The 22,413-nt window shown below is 36.8% G+C and overlaps 1 protein-coding gene and 1 long non-coding RNA gene across 3 annotated transcripts; one reads left to right on the top strand and one right to left on the bottom strand.

The window, feature by feature from the left end:
- The first annotated feature begins 17,583 nt into the window (after window positions 1–17,583).
- On the top strand, window positions 17,584–19,826 carry LOC127083230 (E3 ubiquitin-protein ligase SIRP1). Of its 2 annotated transcripts, none has more exons than XM_051023516.1 (2): window positions 17,584–17,776; window positions 18,411–19,826. In XM_051023516.1, exon 2 carries the CDS (start codon window positions 18,502–18,504, stop codon window positions 19,576–19,578), a length of 1,077 nt encoding a protein of 358 aa, XP_050879473.1. In that variant the 5' UTR covers window positions 17,584–17,776; window positions 18,411–18,501; the 3' UTR covers window positions 19,579–19,826. The 2 variants fall into 2 exon arrangements, with proteins under 2 accessions (XP_050879473.1, XP_050879474.1); XM_051023517.1 differs by having other exon boundaries at window positions 17,597–17,992.
- Window positions 19,827–20,073: 247 nt separating this feature from the next.
- Window positions 20,074–22,103, bottom strand: LOC127083231 (uncharacterized). The gene is made up of 2 exons (XR_007788349.1): window positions 21,926–22,103; window positions 20,074–20,957 (listed from the first exon to the last, which is right to left on the bottom strand). It is a non-coding gene; the product is annotated as an uncharacterized LOC127083231 (long non-coding RNA).
- Window positions 22,104–22,413: the final 310 nt, after the last annotated feature.

Below are 22,413 nucleotides of genomic sequence, written 5' to 3'. Positions count from 1 at the left end.
TTGATTCCAACAAGAACGGTAACCGAGTGGAGGATGTGTATTGACTATAGAAGGCTAAACCAAGCTATAAGGAAAGATCACTTTCCACTACCTTTCATGGACCAAATGTTGGAAAGGCTAGCCGGCAAAAATTTCTATTGTTTCTTGGATGGTTATTCAGGGTACAACCAAATTTCGGTCAATCTGACGGATCATGAGAAGACGGCTTTTACATGTCCTTTTGGCATCTTTGCTTACCGAAGAATGCCTTTTGGGTTATGTAATGCACCAGCAACATTTCAACGGTGTATGCAAGCAATATTCTCGGATTTAATAGAAGAATGCATTGAGGTGTTCATGGATTATTTCTCCGTTTATGGATCGTCTTTTGATTTGTGCTTAAAACACCTTGATGTGGTTTTGGGGAGATGTGTGGAGACCAACTTAGTGCTCAATTGGGAAAAATGCAACTTTATGGTCACCGAAGGTGTTGTACTCGGTCACAAGATCTCCTCCGAAGGATTAGAAGTTGACAAAGCAAAGGTGGAAGTTATTGAGAAATTACCACATCCAACAAATATAAAAGGAATAAGGAGATTTCTCGAACATGCCGGTTTCTACAGAAGATTCATCAAAGATTTTTCAAAGATAGCAAAGCCATTGAGTAACTTGCTCAACAAAGGTACGCACTTTCTTTTCGATGAGTCATGTCTAAAAGTTTTCCTTGATTTGAAAGAAAAGTTAGTCACCGCACCCATAATCGTTGCACCAAATTGGAAACTTGATTTTGAACTTATGTGTGATGCAAGCGATTATGCGGTTGGTGCGGTGTTGGGTCAAAGAAGAGATAAAAATTTTCATGCTATCCACTATGCTAGTAAGGTGTTAAATGAGGCACAAGTCAATTACGGGACAACAGAAAAAGAATTACTAGCTATAGTGTACGCATTAGAAAAGTTTAGAGCTTATTTGATAGGGTCTAAAGTTGTAGTCTACACCGACCATTCGGCGATCAAATATTTGTTAACCAAGTCGGATTTCCAAACAAAGATTAATTCGTTGGATTCTCTTATTGCAAGAGTTTGATTTGGAAATCCGGGATAAAAAAGGTTCCGAAAACTTGGTGGCAGATCATTTGTCTCGTTTAGTTAATGTAGACATTACAAACAAAGAAGAGGAAGTAAGAGAATAATTTCCGGATGAAAAACTGTATGCGATTCAAGTGAGGCCTTGGTTTGCCGATTTTGCTAATTACAAGGCCACCGGTTTAACACCGGAAGACCTCACTAGAAATCAAAGAAGGAAATTCTTGGCGGATGCGAAATATTATGTGTGGGATGATCCATATTTGTTTAAGGTGGGTGTAGACAATATTTTGAGAAGGTGTGTAACAATTGAGGAGTCAAAAGACATCCTTTGGCATTGTCACAACTCTCCATATGGAGGTCACTATAGCGGTTCGAGAACAGCCACTAAAGTGCTCCAATCGGGCTTTTATTGGCCGTCTTTATTTAAAGATGCATATGAACACGCGGAGAGTTGTGATACATGCCAACGGAGTGGAGGAATAGGCAAACGGGATGAAATGTCTCTAACCAACATGCTAGAAGTAGAAGTTTTTGATTGTTGGGGTATTGATTTCGTTGGCCCATTCCCCTCTTCCTTCTCAAATAAGTATATCCAAGTAACCGTTGACTATGTTTCGAAGTGGGTGGAAGCAATTGCTTCACCTAAGGCCGATGCCAAAACAGTGATTAAATTTTTAAAGAAAAACATATTCTCACGTTTCAGTGTGCCTAGGGTGTTGATAAGTGATGGAGGATCACACTTTTGCAATACACCTTTAGAAAAAGTTTTGCAATATTATGGTGTAAAGCACAAGGTGACCACTCCCTACCATCCACAAGCGAATGGTCAGACGGAGGTTTATAACCGGGAAGTCAAGCGGATCCTTGAGAAAACATTCTCGCATTCAAGAAAAGATTGGTCTTTAAAACTGGATGAAGCTTTGTGGGCGTATCGTACCGCCTACAAAGCACCTATTGGACTAACTCCATTTCAAATGGTGTATGGGAAGACTTGTCATCTTCTGGTGGAAATGGAGCATAGAGCATTATGGTCTCTCAAATTCTTGAACTTTGACTCCACTTTAGCTGGAGAAAGAAGAAAAGGACAACTCCATGAATTGGAGGAATCAAGGAACAACGCTTACCATTCGAATAAACTTTACAAAGAAAAGGTAAAAGCATACCATGATGGAAAGGTCCGTCATAAAGAGTTTTAAGTTGGACAAATGGTACTGCTTTTCAACTCAAGGTTGAAGTTGTTCCCTGGTAAGCTGAAGTCAAAGTGGTCAGGACCGTTTGTTGTCAAGGAGGTGCGCAACTATGGGGCCATTGTGGTCGAGGATCCAAAGTCACAGGAGAGCTAGACTGTAAATAGACAAAGACTCAAAGTCTACCATAGTGGCGAAGTGAATCAGGATGTTTATGTCATTTCCCTAACCGGACCGAGCTAATCATTGAACCGTCGAGCTCAAAATGACGTTAAACAAAGCGCTTGTTGGGAGGCAACCCAACGTTGTAAGTCTGCATTTTATATTTTGTCAATTCTGATTGTTATGATATTCTGTTGTGTTAATTTTTGTGAAACTTGAGTTTTGTCCACTGCAAATTAAATTTTTCAGAAATTCCTTCAGTTCGCCCCGCGATCAGCTTTCGCCCCACGAACTGAATGGAAAACTTCAGTTCGCGCCGTGAACAAAGTTCGCCCAGCGAACTGAGCGTGGCAGAACCACTTAAGTTCTGTTTAGGTTATTTTCTGTTCACTCTTATTTTCACAAAACTGCATCTTTTCTTCAACAACTCCACTGCCCCACTTCCAAAACTCAAAAAATTTCCCTCTCCATCTCCCAAATCCCAACTTGTTAACAAAGAACCAAGTCAATTTCAACAAGGTATGTTTGTTCTCTTCCCGTTCCTTTTTGGTTTCTCACTTAGGTAAGAACAGAGTTTTGCAAAGATTGGAATTTGATATTAGAGATAACCTCGCATGTCTAGAGTGGATTCAAATTAGGATTAGGATAGGGATTGTGATTATGACTGTTGGTAGGTGTAAGCCTTAGAAACCCTAGAAGGCACCTGGATTTTTCCTGGTTCGCAGAGTTCGCGCCGCGAACAGGCCTTCGCGCCGCGAACTGGGAAATTCCAGTCTCATGTTTTATGCTTTTGAATGCTAACTCCTCTTTTGGTTTGTTGTGTGGTTATTCTGATTTTTATTGCAGATGTCAAAAAGAACAAAAACCATGTATTCCGGTCCTTCCTGTTCCTTGAGATGGTTCACAAGCGACGAACATGAAGAAAGATTTGACAAATTAATCAAACGAACCATCCAACCAGAGAGATTCATCTGCTTTTCGCCGGGTGGAACTTATCGGAAATTGGTATCGAATTTTGAGAGAAGAAGATGGAGCAAGCTTTGTGAACCAGAACCGGCAATAAACTACGACATTGTGCGAGAGTTTTATGCCAATGCTCTGCATCTTGAAGAGGGAGTAGCTTTCCATTATCAAACAAGAGTGAGAGGCAAGATTATTTCTTTCAATAGAGATGCAATTAACACGTATTTAGGTAATCCTCTCACCTTGGGGGAGAATGAGCGGTGCGAGTATCGTGCCAAGGAATTGGCCAACGATTGGGATCTTCCAACGGTGAGCGCTACCTTATACCTTGAATGAAGGACGTATGACTTAAATGATCAAGGATTCCCAAAGTCATGGAAGAGAGAAAGTTTGAATCTGGAGGTAAGGGCATTTTTGGTGCTGCTGTTGAACAATATCCGGCCAAGGAGCCACATCACCACTATCCTTTTGGATGTAGGGTGTTTATTGTATTACATCATGATCGGCAAATATGTTGATGTAGCATCCATTATTGCGGGGGAAATGTGCAAGGTGGCTATTAGCGGAACGAAGTTCAGTGGTAAAGCGGGTGTTGTTGCATATCCAGGGCTAATTATGGGACTTTACCGAAGGGCAAATGTTCCCATTCCGGATGAAGTACATTTCTCTATCACTAGTGTTATTAATGATGCTTATCTGAACAGGTTTTGCCAAAGCCAGATGGACAGAGCCGAAGGAGCTGGGACTTCGTCCTCTAGACCCCGAGCCCGCATTACTCCAGCATTCGATCAGATGGCGTTTGCTAATTATTGCTGTGAGAGCTTTGAGGCCTCAAGGAGGTCTCAATCATTCATTTTTGATGCTATGCAGCAACAATTTCAGAACACCTTCCTTGCACCTGAAGCCCGCACATTCCCTTCCCAAGCGGAATATGTTGCTTATGCTAATTGGCCTGAGTGCAGACCAGCTTTTATGGGGGGAGCAGGAGGTGGTGCGAACCATGACGATGAGATGGAGGACGTCCTTGGATCCGTTGGTGGTAGCCAAGAGGAGGAAGATTGAGGAGTTTGTCGAATTGTAGAGTTGTTTTTATTTTGAGTTTTCTTTGTATTATTATTGCTTTTGTTAAATTTTGATTGTACTTTTGGGTGGCTCTAGTTCACAAAAACTTTGGTTTGTTAATTTGTCTTGTTAATTGCATGAATACTGTAACACCCTTCTAAAATACCCCAAATATTTAATTAAAATAGCAATATATCAATCAGAGTAATTATGCAATTAAGGGTGTCACACAATCATTTCACACCATTCACCAAATAACTGTCATGCTCTTTTATTAATTCAAAACATAAAGCATTTGCACAATACGCAGCGGATAGAAATCAAATCAATCATGCAAAACATGTAACACATTACATGTAAAATTATTCAACAAGGTAAAACATCCCGTCCCGATGTTACATCTATCAGAGCATGACCCACTAAGGAGACTACACTAGACTCCAAGCACTAGCTTCTACTCAATCACTGCTCGTTACCTGAAAAATAGTTGTAAGGGTGAGTTCCTCAATCGATATAATAAGCATTATAAAATATCATGTAATGCTAAGTAAATAACACATTAATCACCCTAATCATATCACACATTCGGTGACGGCACATCAACTCAAATGGCATACTCAATACCAACATAATTCATACTCATACCCAATGCCAACACAAACACACGTATAATATTGGAATACATCCATTCATATTATACGTCATACATACATTATGCAATGAGACTCCATGCATGCGGTACCGACTATTCGTGAACATATAGTTCACCTCACCGATCAAATCCAGATACGGCTACCAAGCCCACTAGTCCCACTCATTTGAGACCTAGTGACTCACTCACTAATTCCTCACCACGGGAATTAGCTACCACCCCAAGGACCATACTATGCACGCTAATTCACCTAGCATGCAAACATCAACAACAGTCCATAATGACTAACTCACTAATTCCTCACTATGGGAATTAGCTACCACCATAAAGACCACAATATGCATGCTAAATCACCTAGCAATGCAAAATCATCAACAATAATCCACAATGGACATATGCTCACACTCCAAGCCATAAACAGTCCACTCACAATTGCATACATAACATATACATTTATAGCATTATGCATACCATCATACATTCATCAACACACGTATCAAAACAGCATATCATGTCAAATAATTAATCACAGTATTAGCACCCTCCACTAATACCTATACTGCTCAAAACAGCGGGAATTAATCCCTATTACATCATACGCCAATATAGGCCAAACACCAATTATGCACACATTATTCAAATATTAATTTTTCACTTTTCCAACAGTGTTAACCGGTTAACGCCCTGGGTTAACCGGTTAACGCAACACAGAACACGCTTTCTGGCAAAACTCAACAGTGTTAACCGGTTAACGCCCTGGGTTAACCGGTTAACGCAGACAGAACAACAATATTTTCACAACTCACAACAGTGTTAACCGGTTAACGCCCTGGGTTAACCGGTTAACGCAAGCAAAACAACAATACCTCACAATTCCTAACAGTGTTAACCGGTTAACACCCTGGGTTAACCGGTTAACGCAAGACAGAAAGCTGTTCCTGCGCTAACACGAAGCAGAATGCAGAATTATCCGCATTTTCCGCCGTTGGAGGGCTTCCGGACCTCCGATTCCGATTCCGTAAAAAGCTATACGTTCGGGAAATCACAACTCACACAAATACAGATTCAATTACAGCTTTAACACAACTTATCCAACATAATTTTTCAGCATTCAACATCCTAATTAGGGTCAATTCAACGGTTTATCACTACCCATTACATGTTAACCCATTATACCCATTAAACGACGATAAACCCCCCTTACCTGAGTTAATCCGGCGAATCTTTAAGCTTCAAGCTTTTCCGTTCTTCAACCCTTGCTCTCTTGCTCTTCCTCTTTGCCCTTTCTCCCTTTTCAGCCGCTTCTCTGCTTTTCACGTAAAACCCTCTTTACCAAAATGAAACTCTTTTCTTATTTCCCACTTATATACTTTCCAATAATTATTATTCCAATAATAATAATAATAATAATAATAATAATAATCCAATAATTCCAATTATTTAATTAAATTAATAAATATAATATTAACTTAAATTAAATAATTATCTTATTTTTATCGGGGTGTTACAACTCTCCCCCACTAAAAGAGTTTTCGTCCTCGAAAACATACCTCAAGCGAATAACTCCGGATAAGACTCCTTCATCTGACTCTCAAGTTCCCAAGTCACATTGTCACCTGCTGGTCCTACCCAAGCTACCTTCACCAAAGCAATCTCTTTACCCCGCAACTGCTTCAACTCTCGATCCTCGATCCTCATAGGTGATGTTTCAACAGTCAGGTTATCTCTCACCTGTACATCATCTACTTTGACCACATGCGACGGATCAGGAATGTACCTCCTCAACTGAGACACATGAAAAACCTCATGCAAATTCGCAAGTGACGGCGGTAAAGCGATACGATAGGCTACCTCCCCTATCCTCTCCAAAATCTGATAAGGACCAATAAATCGAGGTGTCAACTTCTTCGACTTCAAAGCTTGACCAACCCCAGTTATCGGAGTAACACGAAGAAACACATGATCTCCCTCTTGAAACTCAAGTGACTTCCTCCTCTTGTCGTGATAACTCTTCTGACGACTCTGAGCAATTCTCATCTTCTCCTGAATCATCTTAATCTTTTCCGTAGTCTGTTGAACAATCTCCGGTCCAACCACAACACTCTCACCGGACTCATACCAACATAAAGGCGTCCGACATCTCCTACCATACAAAGCTTCAAACGGTGCCATACCAATGCTCGAATGAAAACTATTGTTGTAGGTAAACTCAATCAAAGGTAAATAACAATCCCAAGTACCTCCCTTTTCCAAAACACAAGCCCTCAAAAGATCCTCTAGTGACTGAATCGTCCTCTCAGTCTGACCATCAGTCTGCGGATGATATGCAGAACTCAATCTCAGCTTAGTTCCCAAAGCCCTCTGCAAACCTTCCCAGAACTTCGATGTAAATCTAGGATCTCTGTCCGAAACAATACTCGACGGAATACCATGCAAACTTACAATCTTCTCAATATACAACTCGGCTAATCTCTCTAACGGATAATCCATTCTGATCGGAATGAAATGAGCCGATTTCGTCAATCTATCTACAATCACCCAAATAGCTTCAAAATTCTTACTTGTCCTCGGTAAACCAGAAACAAAATCCATACTGATACTATCCCACTTCCACTCTGGAATAGCCAACGGTTGCATTAGCCCAGACGGCTTCTGATGCTCAATCTTTGACTTCTGACAAGTCAAACAAGAATAAACAAAACTCGCAATTTCTCTTTTCATTCCCGGCCACCAAAATAACTTTTTCAAATCATGATACATCTTCGTAGCTCCAGGATGAATACTCAGGCCACTACGATGTCCTTCCTCAAGAATACTCTTCTTAAGCTCGGTAACATCCGGAATACACACCCGGTTACCAAATCTCAAAACACCATTCTCATCAACTCTGAATTCACCACCTTGACCTTGATTCACTAGAGTCAACTTATCAACTAAAAGCACATCGGATTTCTGACCCTCTCTAATCTCATCCAGAATACCACTCGTTAACTTCAACATTCCCAATTTAACACTATTGTGAGTACTCTCACACACCAAACTCAAGTCTCTAAACTGCTCAATTAAATCCAATTCCTTAACCATTAACATAGACATATGCAATGATTTCCGACTCAATGCATCAGCCACTACATTTGCTTTACCCGGATGGTAATTCAAACCAAAGTCATAATCCTTCAGAAACTCTAACCATCTCCTCTGTCTCATATTCAGCTCTTTCTGATCAAACAAATACTTTAAACTTTTATGGTCACTGAAAACCTCAAATCTTGACCCGTACAAGTAATGCCTCCATAACTTCAGAACAAATACCACGGCTGCCAACTCTAAATCGTGTGTCGGATAGTTCCTCTCATGAACCCTCAGTTGTCTCGAAGCATAAGCTATAACCTGCTTGTTCTGCATCAACACACCACCCAAACCCAACAATGAAGCATCACAGTAAACCTCAAATGATTCCGACGAACTCGGTAATATCAGAATAGGAGCAGTAGTCAACCTTCTCTTTAACTCTTGGAAACCTTCTTCACATTTTAAGTCCCAAACAAACGCTTGCCCCTTTCTAGTCAACATCGTCAATGGTAACGCCAACTTAGAAAATCCCTCGATGAACTTCCTATAATAACCAGCCAAACCAAGAAAACTCCTTATCTCCGAAACTGACTTCGGAGCTTCCCACTTAGATACCGCTTCTATCTTAGAAGGATCAACAGCAACACCATCTCTTGAAATCACATGACCAAGAAAACTAACCTCTTCTAACCAAAATTCACACTTTGACAGTTTAGCAAATAACTTCTTTTCTCGTAGAACTCCTAAAACCACTCTCAAATGCTCAGCATGCTCTTCTTCAGATTTCGAATACACCAAAATATCGTCAATAAACACCACAACAAACTGATCTAGGTACGGATGGAAAATCCTATTCATATACTCCATAAACACTCCAGGCGCATTAGTCACACCAAAAGGCATTACAGAATACTCATAATGTCCATACCTCGTTCTGAAAGCAGTCTTCTGAATATCCTCAGTTTTCACACGTATCTGATGATAACTCGATCTCAAATCTATTTTGCTGAACACACTCGCACCAACCAACTGATCCATCAAATCATCAATCCTCGGCAAAGGATACCGATTCTTGATCGTCACTTTATTCAGTTGCCTGTAGTCCACACACAACCTCATAGTACCTTCTTTCTTCTTAACCAATAACACTGGTGCACCCCACGGTGACACACTCGGACGAATAAATTTCTTATCCAACAGATCTTCCAACTGACTCTTCAATTCAGTTAACTCAACAGCAGACATACGGTACGGAGCCATTGACACCGGCCTAGTACCAGGTACCAAATCAATCGAGAACTCAACTTCACGCTCTGGCGGTAATTCATTCACTTCTTCCGAAAACACATCAGGAAAATCACACACCACAGCTAGATCGCAAATCACCAGTTTATCTTTAGCCTCCAAAGTCGCTAACAGCATAAACAACTCTGCCTCATCTGCTACTGCCTCATTCACCTGCCTCGCTGATAGAAACAAACTCTTTCCTTCCTCAATCTCAGGAAAAATCACAGTCTTATCAAAACAATTGATATAGACTCGGTTAAACACCAACTAGTTCATACCCAGAATAACATCAATCTGCACAAGTGGAAGACACACTAGGTCCATCCCAAAGTCTCTACCAAAAATACTCAAAGGACAATTTAAACAAACTGAAGTAGTAGTCACTGAACCCTTCGCAGGAGTATCAATCACCATACTTCCATGCATCTCAGATACCTCTAACTTAAGTTTCACAGCACAATCCAAAGATATAAAGGAATGAGTCGCACCTGTGTCAATAATAGCTACAAGAGGAAAGCCATTAATATAACACGTACCTCGGATCAAACGATCATCTGCAGGAGTCTCAGAACCCGATAAAGCAAAGACCTTGCCTCCCGACTGGTTCTCTCTCTTCGGCTTAGGACACTGTGGGCTAATATGACCCAACTCTCCACAGTTGAAACAAGTCACAGTCTTCGACCGGCACTCTGCAGCCAAATGACCACCTTTTCCACACTTGAAACACTTCCTCTCAGCACTGGTACACTCATGGACACGATGTCCAGCTTGACCACATCTGTAACACTTAGCAGGGGCACTAGAGTCTCCCCCACTAGGCCTCTTCATTCCACTCTGTCTCTGGAAACCTTTGCCAGCTGCATACGGTTTCCCACGATCATTCTGATTCTTGCCTTTCCTATCAACCCTCTGCTGATAGCTTTCCGCTCTGGCCTTGGTATCCTGTTCAAAAATCCTGCAACAGTCAACCAAATCAGAAAACACTCTAATCCGCTGATATCCAATAGCCTGCTTGATCTCGGGACGCAACCCGTTCTCAAACTTCACACATTTTGAAAATTCCCCAGTAGCCTCATCATAGGGAGTGTAATACTTCGACAGCTTTGTGAACTTAGCAGCATACTCAGTAACAGACCGGTTGCCCTGCTTCAATTCCAAGAACTCTATCTCTTTCTTTCCTCTGACATCCTCTGGAAAGTACTTCCTCAGGAATCTCTCTCTGAACACAGCCCAAGTGATCTCAGCATTCCCAGCAGATTCCAACTCAGTGCGGGTAGCAACCCACCAATCATCTGCTTCTTCTGACAGCATATGCGTACCGAACCTGACCTTCTGGTTATCGGCACACTCAGTCACTCGGAAGATCCTCTCGATCTCCTTTAACCACTTCTGAGCGCCATCTGGATCGTATGCTCCCTTGAACATTGGAGGATTGTTCTTCTGGAACTCACTCAGTTGACGAGCAGCTCCCATTCCCACAACATTCGGATTTCCCCCAAGTACTCCAGCTAGCATACCCAGAGCCTCAGCAATCGCAGCATCGTCTCTACCTCTTCCAGCCATCTCTATTCTGAAAACCCAATCAAGCTAAAACAATAAGTACTGATAGGGTCACACAACACCTATCCCGTACAGGGGAAACAGAATAATTACGACTCGACCGACTATGCTCTGATACCACTAATGTAACACCCTTCTAAAATACCCCAAATATTTAATTAAAATAGCAATATATCAATCAGAGTAATTATGCAATTAAGGGTGTCACACAATCATTTCACACCATTCACCAAATAACTGTCATGCTCTTTTATTAATTCAAAACATAAAGCATTTGCACAATACGCAGCGGATAGAAATCAAATCAATCATGCAAAACATGTAACACATTACATGTAAAATTATTCAACAAGGTAAAACATCCCGTCCCGATGTTACATCTATCAGAGCATGACCCACTAAGGAGACTACACTAGACTCCAAGCACTAGCTTCTACTCAATCACTGCTCGTTACCTGAAAAATAGTTGTAAGGGTGAGTTCCTCAATCGATATAATAAGCATTATAAAATATCATGTAATGCTAAGTAAATAACACATTAATCACCCTAATCATATCACACATTCGATGACGGCACATCAACTCAAATGGCATACTCAATACCAACATAATTCATACTCATACCCAATGCCAACACAAACACACGTATAATATTGGAATACATCCATTCATATTATACGTCATACATACATTATGCAATGAGACTCCATGCATGCGGTACCGACTATTCGTGAACATATAGTTCACCTCACCGATCAAATCCAGATACGGCTACCAAGCCCACTAGTCCCACTCATTTGAGACCTAGTGACTCACTCACTAATTCCTCACCACGGGAATTAGCTACCACCCCAAGGACCATGCTATGCACGCTAATTCACCTAGCATGCAAACATCAACAACAGTCCATAATGACTAACTCACTAATTCCTCACTATGGGAATTAGCTACCACCATAAAGACCACAATATGCATGCTAAATCACCTAGCAATGCAAAATCATCAACAATAATCCACAATGGACATATGCTCACACTCCAAGCCATAAACAGTCCACTCACAATTGCATACATAACATATACATTCACAGCATTATGCATACCATCATACATTCATCAACACACGTATCAAAACAGCATATCATGTCAAATAATTAATCACAGTATTAGCACCCTCCACTAATACCTATACTGCTCAAAACAGCGGGAATTAATCCCTATTACATCATACGCCAATATAGGCCAAACACCAATTATGCACACATTATTCAAATATTAATTTTTCACTTTTCCAACAGTGTTAACCGGTTAACGCCCTGGGTTAACCGGTTAACGCAACACAGAACACGCTTTTTGGCAAAACTCAACAGTGTTAACCGGTTAACGCCCTGGGTTAACCGGTTAACGCAGACAGAACAGCAATATTTTCACAACTCACAACAGTGTTAACCGGTTAACGCCCTGGGTTAACCGGTTAACGCAAGCAAAACAGCAATACCTCACAATTCCTAACAGTGTTAACCGGTTAACACCCTGGGTTAACCGGTTAACGCAAGATAGAAAGCTGTTCCTGCGCTAACACAAAGCAGAATGCAGAATTATCCGCATTTTCCGCCGTTGGAGGGCTTCCGGACCTCCGATTCCGATTCCGTAAAAAGCTATACGTTCGGGAAATCACAACTCAAACAAATACAGATTCAATTACAGCTTTAACACAACTTATCCAACACAATTTTTCAGCATTCAACATCCCAATTAGGGTCAATTCAACGGTTTATCACTACCCATTACATGTTAACCCATAATACCCATTAAACGACGATAAACCCCCCTTACCTGAGTTAATCTGGCGAATCTTTAAGCTTCAAGCTTTTCCGTTCTTCAACCCTTGCTCTCTTGCTCTTCCTCTTTGCCCTTTCTCCCTTTTCAGCCGCTTCTCTGCTTTTCACGTAAAACCCTCTTTACCAAAATGAAACTTTTTTCTTATTTCCCACTTATATACTTTCCAATAATTATTATTCCAATAATAATAATAATAATAATCCAATAATTCCAATTATTTAATTAAATTAATAAATATAATATTAATTTAAATTAAATAATTATCTTATTTTTATCGGGGTGTTACAAATACTCTGTGAAATTTAAGTGTGTTACAATGAATTTGGTTTACCAACATTTTTTTGTTTAATTGTTCTTACTCTTAAGTCAAGCTTAAAGCAACCAAGAAATGTTCGCAAAGAAAGAAGCATAGGACACTTCGAGTGGTGATGATAAGAATTGGTGTCGCCATTTCAAGATACACTTTATCACTTTCTAGACTTAACATGAGTAGTTTGATGGTGTGTGCAAATTCCATATCATAAATTCATTGAAATACATGTCATTTTTGAATCAAAATAGGACTTAACCAATTGTGAGGAGTTTTTCCATTGTACACTAAAATGCGGGAAACCGAACATTATTTCAACTCATTCTTATCATGCTAAATCATGCATCAATCTATTTTTGTGTGAAAGTATTGAAAATGATAGAGGCATTGTTTGTTATGAGAAAAACCACTTGACCAAAAAGTTTTGATTCAACGAATCTTGTGAGGAGCAATCCTTAGTTAACCCCCTTTGAGCTTACTTTAGGACTCATTTGATTGATGAGTGTAAAATCAATTGTAAATTTGGTGAATAAATGAATCCTAATTTCTTTCGTGTCAATTGAACCCTCAAATCGATTTGTTTGCAAATTTTGCCTTTTGCTTATGTCTAAGTAGGGAGCATTATTGAATAAATTTGGGTTTGGAATCTAAAGTTGGGGAGAGTAAAGAAAAAGGAGTTGATTAGAAACTTGGAAAAGTGAGTTTTTATGAAAGGGTGAAAATATGAAAAGAAACAAGAAAAAGAAATCACCCTTGGAACCATAGAGCAAAGAAAAAAAAAAGACAAAGACAAAGAAAAGACTCATGGTTGTGTGGATAAATATAAGAAAAGGAAAAAGACGGGGATCAAAGAAATGGAAATTGTGTAGAGTTGAATGTTTTGGAATGCTCCCTTAGGATAGGCAACTTTGTTGAATTCTCGTAATCATATCCTTTCTTGTAACCCAAGTCACATTACAACCCTTGAAAGACCTCTTGATTCTCATTTTTCACATGATTTGGTATTTGTTTTGATGACCACATGATTTGAGTTGTTGTTGATTTAATTGCTTGGATGAGTGAAAGTAAACCTTCATGTTTATTCATCATTATTATGATGTGTGTGTAAGTTTGATTCAATTTTGGCATATATGGCTTTGAATTCCTTGGTATGATTTTTGCACCCAACCATTGCTCTTATTCATGTTTTGTCTAGCATTGAGATAGGTGGATTGAGAAGTGCATACACTTTTGAACCATTTGAATGTCCTTAGTTAATCCTTATTTCAATCTTTTGTGTCATTGTTTTGGTTGTGTTGGTGGAAACTTTTGTTTAGGGACAAACAAAATACTAAGTTGGGGAGAGCTGTTATGGACCAATTAGTACTACTTTTTATATAATTTTATTGGTCCCTTTCACCAATTTTTGATGTAATTACACACTTTTATTCTCACTATTTTGTATAAATACAACTAGGTTTAATTGATGTTGTTTTGAGTAGTTATTTCACGTATTTGTTAGTTTTGTAGAATTTTTGGTCAAAAGAGCTTCGGAATGCATAATAATAATTTGGAAGAAGTGTTGAATGCAATTTGGAGGCCTATTTTTGAAGATTAACACGTGGAAGAATCATTGCATGAAGCTTGCAAGGCAAGGAAGCTGAAGTAGCTTCAGTTCGCGCCGCGACCAGGGATGGCGCCGCGAACCTTGCGAATCCAGCAAGCTATTTTGGCCAAGTGATTTGTTTTCAATGCCAGCTGTGTATGACAGTTTTGTATCTATTTTAGGGGGCTTTTCAGTTTTAGATGAAAATGAGCATTTTAGGAAAGGCCAACCCTTTAAGAAAACAGAATGGAAAATAGTCATGAATGGATTCATAGTTTGATATTTTGTAAGAAAAAAAGAGAGCTTCTACCATTACTTTTTGCTTTCCAAAATGATGATGAGGAGCTAAACCCCATTTTGTCAAGATTGGAGGTAGCATCTATTTCTATTTGTTTATGTATTTCATTTGACTCTTATATATGATAAAAGATTGTTGATGTATTGAATGATATTTTTGCCCTAAGTTGAATATTAGATTTGAGTAGTTGTTGAAAGAGATTATTTAAATCTTGATATAAAAGATATTTTCAAGTAGTGAATAAGTTGTAGAAATAGATTTATTCACTACTCTTCTTTTGTATCAACCATTAAAGATTGCTATATTGATAGTTAGGTGGAGAAATCGTCTAAAGATTAATATAGTGATTATCACAACATCATTTAGACATAAATGATATTGAGAGGATACTTGAACATCATCAATAATCTTAAATCTATATAGTTGTTATAAGGAATCATAAGCAATTTGAATAGTGAACTCCAATCTTGCCAAGCCTTTTACATTTGATTAAAACCATTTTATTGTTTTAGTGACATTTTACTCAAAAGATAACTTTTCAAACAAAACAACTTGGTTACATTTTAAACTTATAACAATTTGGATTATAGAACGGCGGTAATAACAACCGATCTCTGTGGATACGATATTAAAATATTTGCCGAAAATATACTTTTCAACAGTTTTCAGACCCAATTTGAGTTATAAGTGCAATCCTTATTTTGTTAAAAGGGATCAGCCGCGGTACTGTAGTACACACATTATTGACGATAAATTTTTTGCTCTGTACGATTATGAAGAGGAACCAATCCTCCAGAGTTGATATACTATAACCGAGCTTCCAACGCTTTGAGGTTTTTATTCTATCAATTAAATTTCGTTTCTCTTTTAATTCTATTCTATGAAAATTCATTTGCTTAATCTATACTTTGTGGAATAGTTTTGATTAAATTCGTATGATTTCATTTCTAACTGTTAATCGCCATTTACGTCGCTTTGTCGTTAAAATCGCGTTTGTAATCGTGTTTGCTTAATTCACAATTGAATTAATCCGTTTGTTTAATTCAGAATATAGGAATACGAACTATCATATATCTATTGCACTTGTCAATCGATATTGAATCAAATAGAGATCGAAGATGCTTAGGGAATTGGTAGGTAAAAACCAGTGCGATACGATATTCGATTTGTCGCTTTCGCTAAACTACAATTTTCTAATTACTCGGTTTGACCCGTGAGCGACAACGGATCATTGGACCTGCAAGATTATCACTCCAACACCCAAGTCAGTTACAAAGTCCAAGTTGAGTGAGCTGAACTTATGAGATCAGAAAAAGTGTATCTTGATTCTCGTATGTAATGATTATATACGTTGAATAATTTTGATTGGACTTTGCATGGTTGGACTGGATGTTTAGATTTCACACGTATTGGGCCTTTGGTTGACCCAAAATAAAAGCCAAAATAAAACTCTATATGGGCTGACCCAACTCATGAATTATTACCTGAGAGTTGCTCGATACATTCTATATATTTCTCCAAAACCCTATAAAAATTCAAAAATACCCTTTTGCCACTTCTAGAAGCTATTTTTTGGACGCACCCTGATATTTTTCGCAGCAAATTACACATGTTCTTGCTAATATTTAACATTTCCTTCGACATTTCTCGCATGTCATAGTATCAGAAGTTCAAAATGGAACATGGTGAATCTAGAAGTTAACTTTCAAACATCTGAATTTCGATATTTTTAGTAGAATTTTCAGTGGATTTTCGTCCAAATTTTTTTAATGATTTTTATTTTGCAACAAATTTTATAGAAACATCTAAATTTTGCTGCGAGAATAATATTTAGATTTTAATTTTCAAATCAACCTTTTTAATCAATATGATACTTTCAAACAAGAATATTTCTAAATATTTATAAATTTCGAAAAAAAATTAATAGGGTCAACCTTATTTATCTTTATCCTTTTAAATTATATGTCCTAAACCTTTAAGTTTTGACCATTTATCATTTGCTTTTTACCACTTTAGACAATTTGTATTTTTTCTATTTTAGTCATTTCATATATTTTTTTAAATAAAAGTGTACATAAAGTTGTCTATTTTACTTATTTGTTCATTCTTATGTAGTTTTTATTTTCAATAGTTAATAATATTCTACCAAATAATTAACTTTTACTCTAAATAGAAAGCATAACCAAATCAAAAACCTTTTGCTTATAAAAAAAACTAAACCTTTTTACATATTCTATGTACTTTTTATATAAATGCATACACTGATAAAAAAAAGTGTTTAAAGAGGACTTTTAAACTTCAAAGGTAAATAAAAAAACATGAAATAAAAAATACTTATTTTTACATAAAAATAAAGAAGTATTCATCAACAAATGAGATTTATTTATTTAGACTAAGTATTTAATATTTTAATATAATAACAACTGTAATTAAAAAAAGAAAAGTAAGTAAATTTGAAATTACTAAAAGTAAAAGTAAGTAAATTTGAAATTACTAAAAGTAAAAGTAATATTAATAGAAAAAGAAAATAATTGAGTAAGAAGAGAAAAAGAAAACGGGAAAGGAGTTAAGACCGGTTGGGATTGGACGATGGTTAGAAGCAAATTCTCGCACTTTCCCCAATTTCCATCTTTCATCTTTTTCCGTTACCTAACAAACCATTCCTCCACCACCACCATCACCACCGATTCATCAACTCCAAAACGTTTCTTTCTTAATCTTCCTAACTAGGTAGGGTTTTCATCGCTCTACAATTTCTTTATGTTTGCGTGTAAAATACGATCATTCACCTTTCCTTGCTTCTACTGTTCATTTTTTCACCACGCGCTTCAATTCAACGCTTCCAGATCCTCCTTTTCACTTTTTTAACCGATCCGCATTTTTTTTTTGCAATTTGTGTTTCATAAACCCTTCGCTGATCAAATTGTTGTTTCTTTGTTTGTTAAGGTGATGATTATTCATTTTATCTCTCTTCATTTAATATTCCACTGTAATTATTTGATTCGGTGTGGTTTTAGTTTTTTTGGGGGGTTTTGGGTTTTTATGTTTAATGCTAAGGTGATTTTGAATTTGGAATGGATGAAATTAAATTATAGTACTGTTGTGTTTTCGGATTTCTGGTCAAATATGGTTTTATTCAACCAATCATTGTCCTTGATTGTTAGACTAATTAAATTAGGATGATTATTTGATCTTTTCTGGATGAATTAGTGCATGATTTAGTTTGATGTTTGGAATTTCCAATTCATGGTTTGGGAAAGTAATAATTCTCTTGTAGTTTTTAATCAAACCATGAAGATTTTGAGGGCTAAACCGAATAATTCTAGTTGTGTAAAATCTGATGGCTGTGAGTCCTTAATTTCAGGTGTTTTGGATTTTGGTTCGAAGTTTCAGGAATCAAGGAGTAAATAAATCATTTGTGATATTTTAAGGACATACATTCTACACAAAATATCATGGAGGAAACAATGGCAGCAAGATATTGGTGTCACGCTTGTTCTCAAATAGTCAGTCCTATCATGGGAATGGAGATGAAATGTCCAGTTTGCCAAAGTGGATTTATTGAAGAAATGAGCAGTGCAACTGGTATCAATGACTTGCAAAATACACCAGAAAATGATTTTGGATCGGATCGTTCTCCCTCCCTTTGGGCACCAATCTTGCTAGGCATGATGGGCAATCCGCGGCTTCGTCGGAGATTGAGACGGATAGAGCTTGAAGAGGATTATGATAGTGGGAATCGCGATGGTGATAATGGTAATGGTGGTGTAGGACATTATGATCGAGAGCTCGAGTCCATCCTTCGAAGGAGGAGAAGAAGCTCTGCTACTATTCAGCAATTGCTCCAAGGCATAAGAGCTGGACTGACATCTGAGTCGCATGAGAATACGGATAGGGATGACCGTGTTAGGGAAAGAGAAAGAGAGCATGTAATATTGATTAATCCTTTTAATCAGACTATTATTGTTCAAGGCTCCTATGATTCAAACCGGGACCAAAGTGATAATCATAACCCCATTGGGTCTTTGGGTGACTATTTTGTAGGGCCTGGTTTGGATCTATTGTTGCAACATTTGTCTGAGAATGACCCTAATAGGTATGGAACTCCACCTGCTCCAAAGGAAGCCGTTGAAGCTTTACCAACTGTGAAAATCAATGAGAATATGCAGTGTTCTGTCTGTTTGGATGATTTTGAAGTTGGTTCCGATGCCAAAGAGATGCCATGTAAACATAGGTTTCATAGTGCTTGTATCCTGCCCTGGCTGGAGCTTCATAGTTCTTGTCCGGTTTGCAGATCTCAATTGCGAGTGGATGAACCCAAGCAAAACTCTGATGTGTCAAGGAATAATAGAAATCAAAGGGAGAATGAAAATATTGGACATGCCAATAATGCTGAAAGGGATAGTGAAGGGAGAAGTGCAAGTGGGGGTAGAAGATTCTCATTTCCATGGCCTTTCAATGGATTATTTTCATCTTCATCATCATCTAGTTCAAATGCCAATGGAAACAGTACTCACCCAGAAAGAAACTGAGTATTCACGCAGATCCGTTGTATATTTCATGTGCTGCATTGCTTTTGTACAGAGAAAACTACCGATTAAAAGATACAACGTTGACATTATCGGTTTTGATTTTTTACACCACTTTGTTTTTGCTAAATTTCGTGCACCATTGCTATATTTCCTTCAACTTTTACCAACCAACGTGGTTTGTATATATTTGATGTTGGTTGTTTATTTCATGAATTTGTACTACATTGGTAAATATGTTTATTTCTTAAGCTGGCTTTCAAATCTTCTACTTCTAAAGTTTAATTTTCTTGGTCATGACTCAAGAATTGCATTGGCGTGGTTTACCGACGTTTTTGAATTTAGACATTGGTCAAAAACCAAACTTTATTTGATGAATCTTAATACTCTGGTCCTTTTTGAATTGTTCTCTTACTAAATTGTTGATCAAGGTAAAAAAAAAAACAAGAACCTTGTGAATCTTGAAAAATTAGATGCTGAAGCTTAGATAAAAAAGAGTGCATGGTGCATGAAACTTGTACTAGTAAGAGTAGTGACTGGAAACATAACAAGTATTAACACGCGCAGCCAAAGGACTCCTATATGAGTGTTCTTCCTTTCAACCTTGGGCCATACCACTATTTCCACTCCACATGGTTCAACGATGCTAGTAATAAAATATATAACATTTTTGTTTCGACCAACATCACTATCCAGTGGTGTAAGCCCTAAATGCTGGTATGGATACTCAGAAAAATAAGAATATGGGTACAAAGATTTGTGCCTATGAGGGTTTGAGTTTACGCACGGGGAATTTCAAAGTAAATCATACTTATTATCATCCCTAACTGTCATTTTTTATGGTCACTGCATAGTCAAGATTTGAAAATGTGATTAATGGGTGATTTAGTTGCTAAGTCATTGCAACTTGTAATTTCCTGAGAAGGAAGATTAATGATGTTGCTAATTTGTTATCTTGTGAAGCCTAAATTGCATAGGATCAAGTGCTTTTAAATTGTTTATTTATGTAGGCAGCACCCATGTCAAAGGGATGAGCTAAGTTGATGGATCCACCAGCAATTATAGTGTCCATTGTTGTGTCCACAGTACTTGCTGTTATTTATATCTGTGTGTGGGGTCTCACACCTAACATTTTTCCTATTTGCATGTGCTTTTGTTTTTTGGGTCACCTGGATCATGAGAGCAGACCTAATGGCAGCAGTGGTCCAATTTGGATGAGATGATTTGATAAGGCTCCAACACCTGCCACATGAGGCCATGCCATTGATGTTCCTGACTGAAAATTCCATCTCGCAGAACTTTGATCAATAGATGATGATGAAGAAGGAGTTACAGGAGACCATGCTCTACTAAAGTGTTTACTCCTGGTGCACCTAATATATCTGCCAGTTTATACATATACAACATCAAAGTAACTACAATATTAAAAAAATTACAATTTCAAAACTCTAGTCATCTTCATAATAAAAACTAATATCAACTAATATTATAATAAATAATATTAAATAATCCAATTTTATTTAAAAAAAAGATAATATTATATTAGAATTCTGAATTATACTATTCAAAATATTTTAAGCTAATTTTTTGTATATATTATGATTACTTTTATGTTTAATATAGATCATGATTTATAAATATAAAAATATATTTTAAAATGATAATTTTGATAAATTTAACAAATAAGTTAATGATTTAGGGCCAGTTTAAAAGAGTTTTAGTTTCAGTTCTTAAAATCTATTTTAAAAAATTATTTTTAAAAAAGAGAACGAGAAAAAAAATCAAATTCTTCAAATTTGTTTTAGAAGTGAGAACTTGAGAAAATTTATCTGGTTATCTAATTCTTAAAAACTGTTTTAGAAATAATATGATAAAATCCTTTGATAATTTAATTTTTAAATTTTATTATATTAAATAATAAAAAATAAGAAATGCTTTTATGACAATTTAGTTGCTAATGAATGATTTTTTATTTAGAGTAGAGTTAAAGAAAAATGTATATTTAATCAAAAGTGTTTATTATATAATTAAACGTATTTAATAATCTAACAGCTATCATTGACAATATAAAAAATATTTATATTAAAGCTATATATAAATTAAATGTATTATAAAACAATTAAGACAATGAATTAATTTGCAATATTATATAATAAAAGAAAATTAAGAAAAATACAAATCTAATAAATCATAGATAATTAAAGCTAATTTATAATATATCATATATCATATATTATATTATTGTATTATATATTTTATTGTATAAGTATATAAAATGATGGCTTATAGTAAAGAAAAAGTACACTGTAAAATGGGAATACAGAACAATTTATCACCCATCTCTACTAACCTCTTATCGATCAACTTAAACTTGTCTTCCTTGATGGCCTTCTAGCTACTCATTCAAAAAATAACTATGTTAGTCGTTGTATAGTTGTAGGAATTGTACATCTTTAAATACCTCTTTCCTTTGATTTTTTTGGATGAAAGAATCATGTGATAATCTAATAGTTGAACCTCTTTATATTAAAGTAAATGATCAAATAGTTGGTCCTCTTTTGTACTTACTATCAAAGATATAATCTGTTATATCTTTTTAAAAAGTAGTGTAATTTCTTTAGTATGCTTTAAGGAAAGATATGATTTAAGGCAAGAAACTAATATATTCTCCCTTTCAAAATCTCAGTAGTAAGTATGTTTGTTGTGGGTTGTGACATCCAAACAGAATGATTAAAATTAATCACTTGAATAAAGTTAAGAACCAATTGCATCTTTTTTATTTTAGAAAACTAATAAAATAATAAAAATAAGTATGATTTTCACAGTTATTAATTCATT

The sequence above is a fragment of the Lathyrus oleraceus genome, chromosome 5 (assembly GCF_024323335.1).
Source record: "Lathyrus oleraceus cultivar Zhongwan6 chromosome 5, CAAS_Psat_ZW6_1.0, whole genome shotgun sequence".
NCBI lineage: Eukaryota > Viridiplantae > Streptophyta > Magnoliopsida > Fabales > Fabaceae > Lathyrus > Lathyrus oleraceus.
This window is presented reverse-complemented; position numbering and strand designations above follow the sequence as displayed.

Bases quoted from the DNA above. Each gene is read 5' to 3' on its own strand.
- LOC127083230 (XM_051023516.1), top strand. From the start codon at position 18,502: ATGGAGGAAACAATGGCAGCAAGATATTGGTGTCACGCTTGTTCTCAA.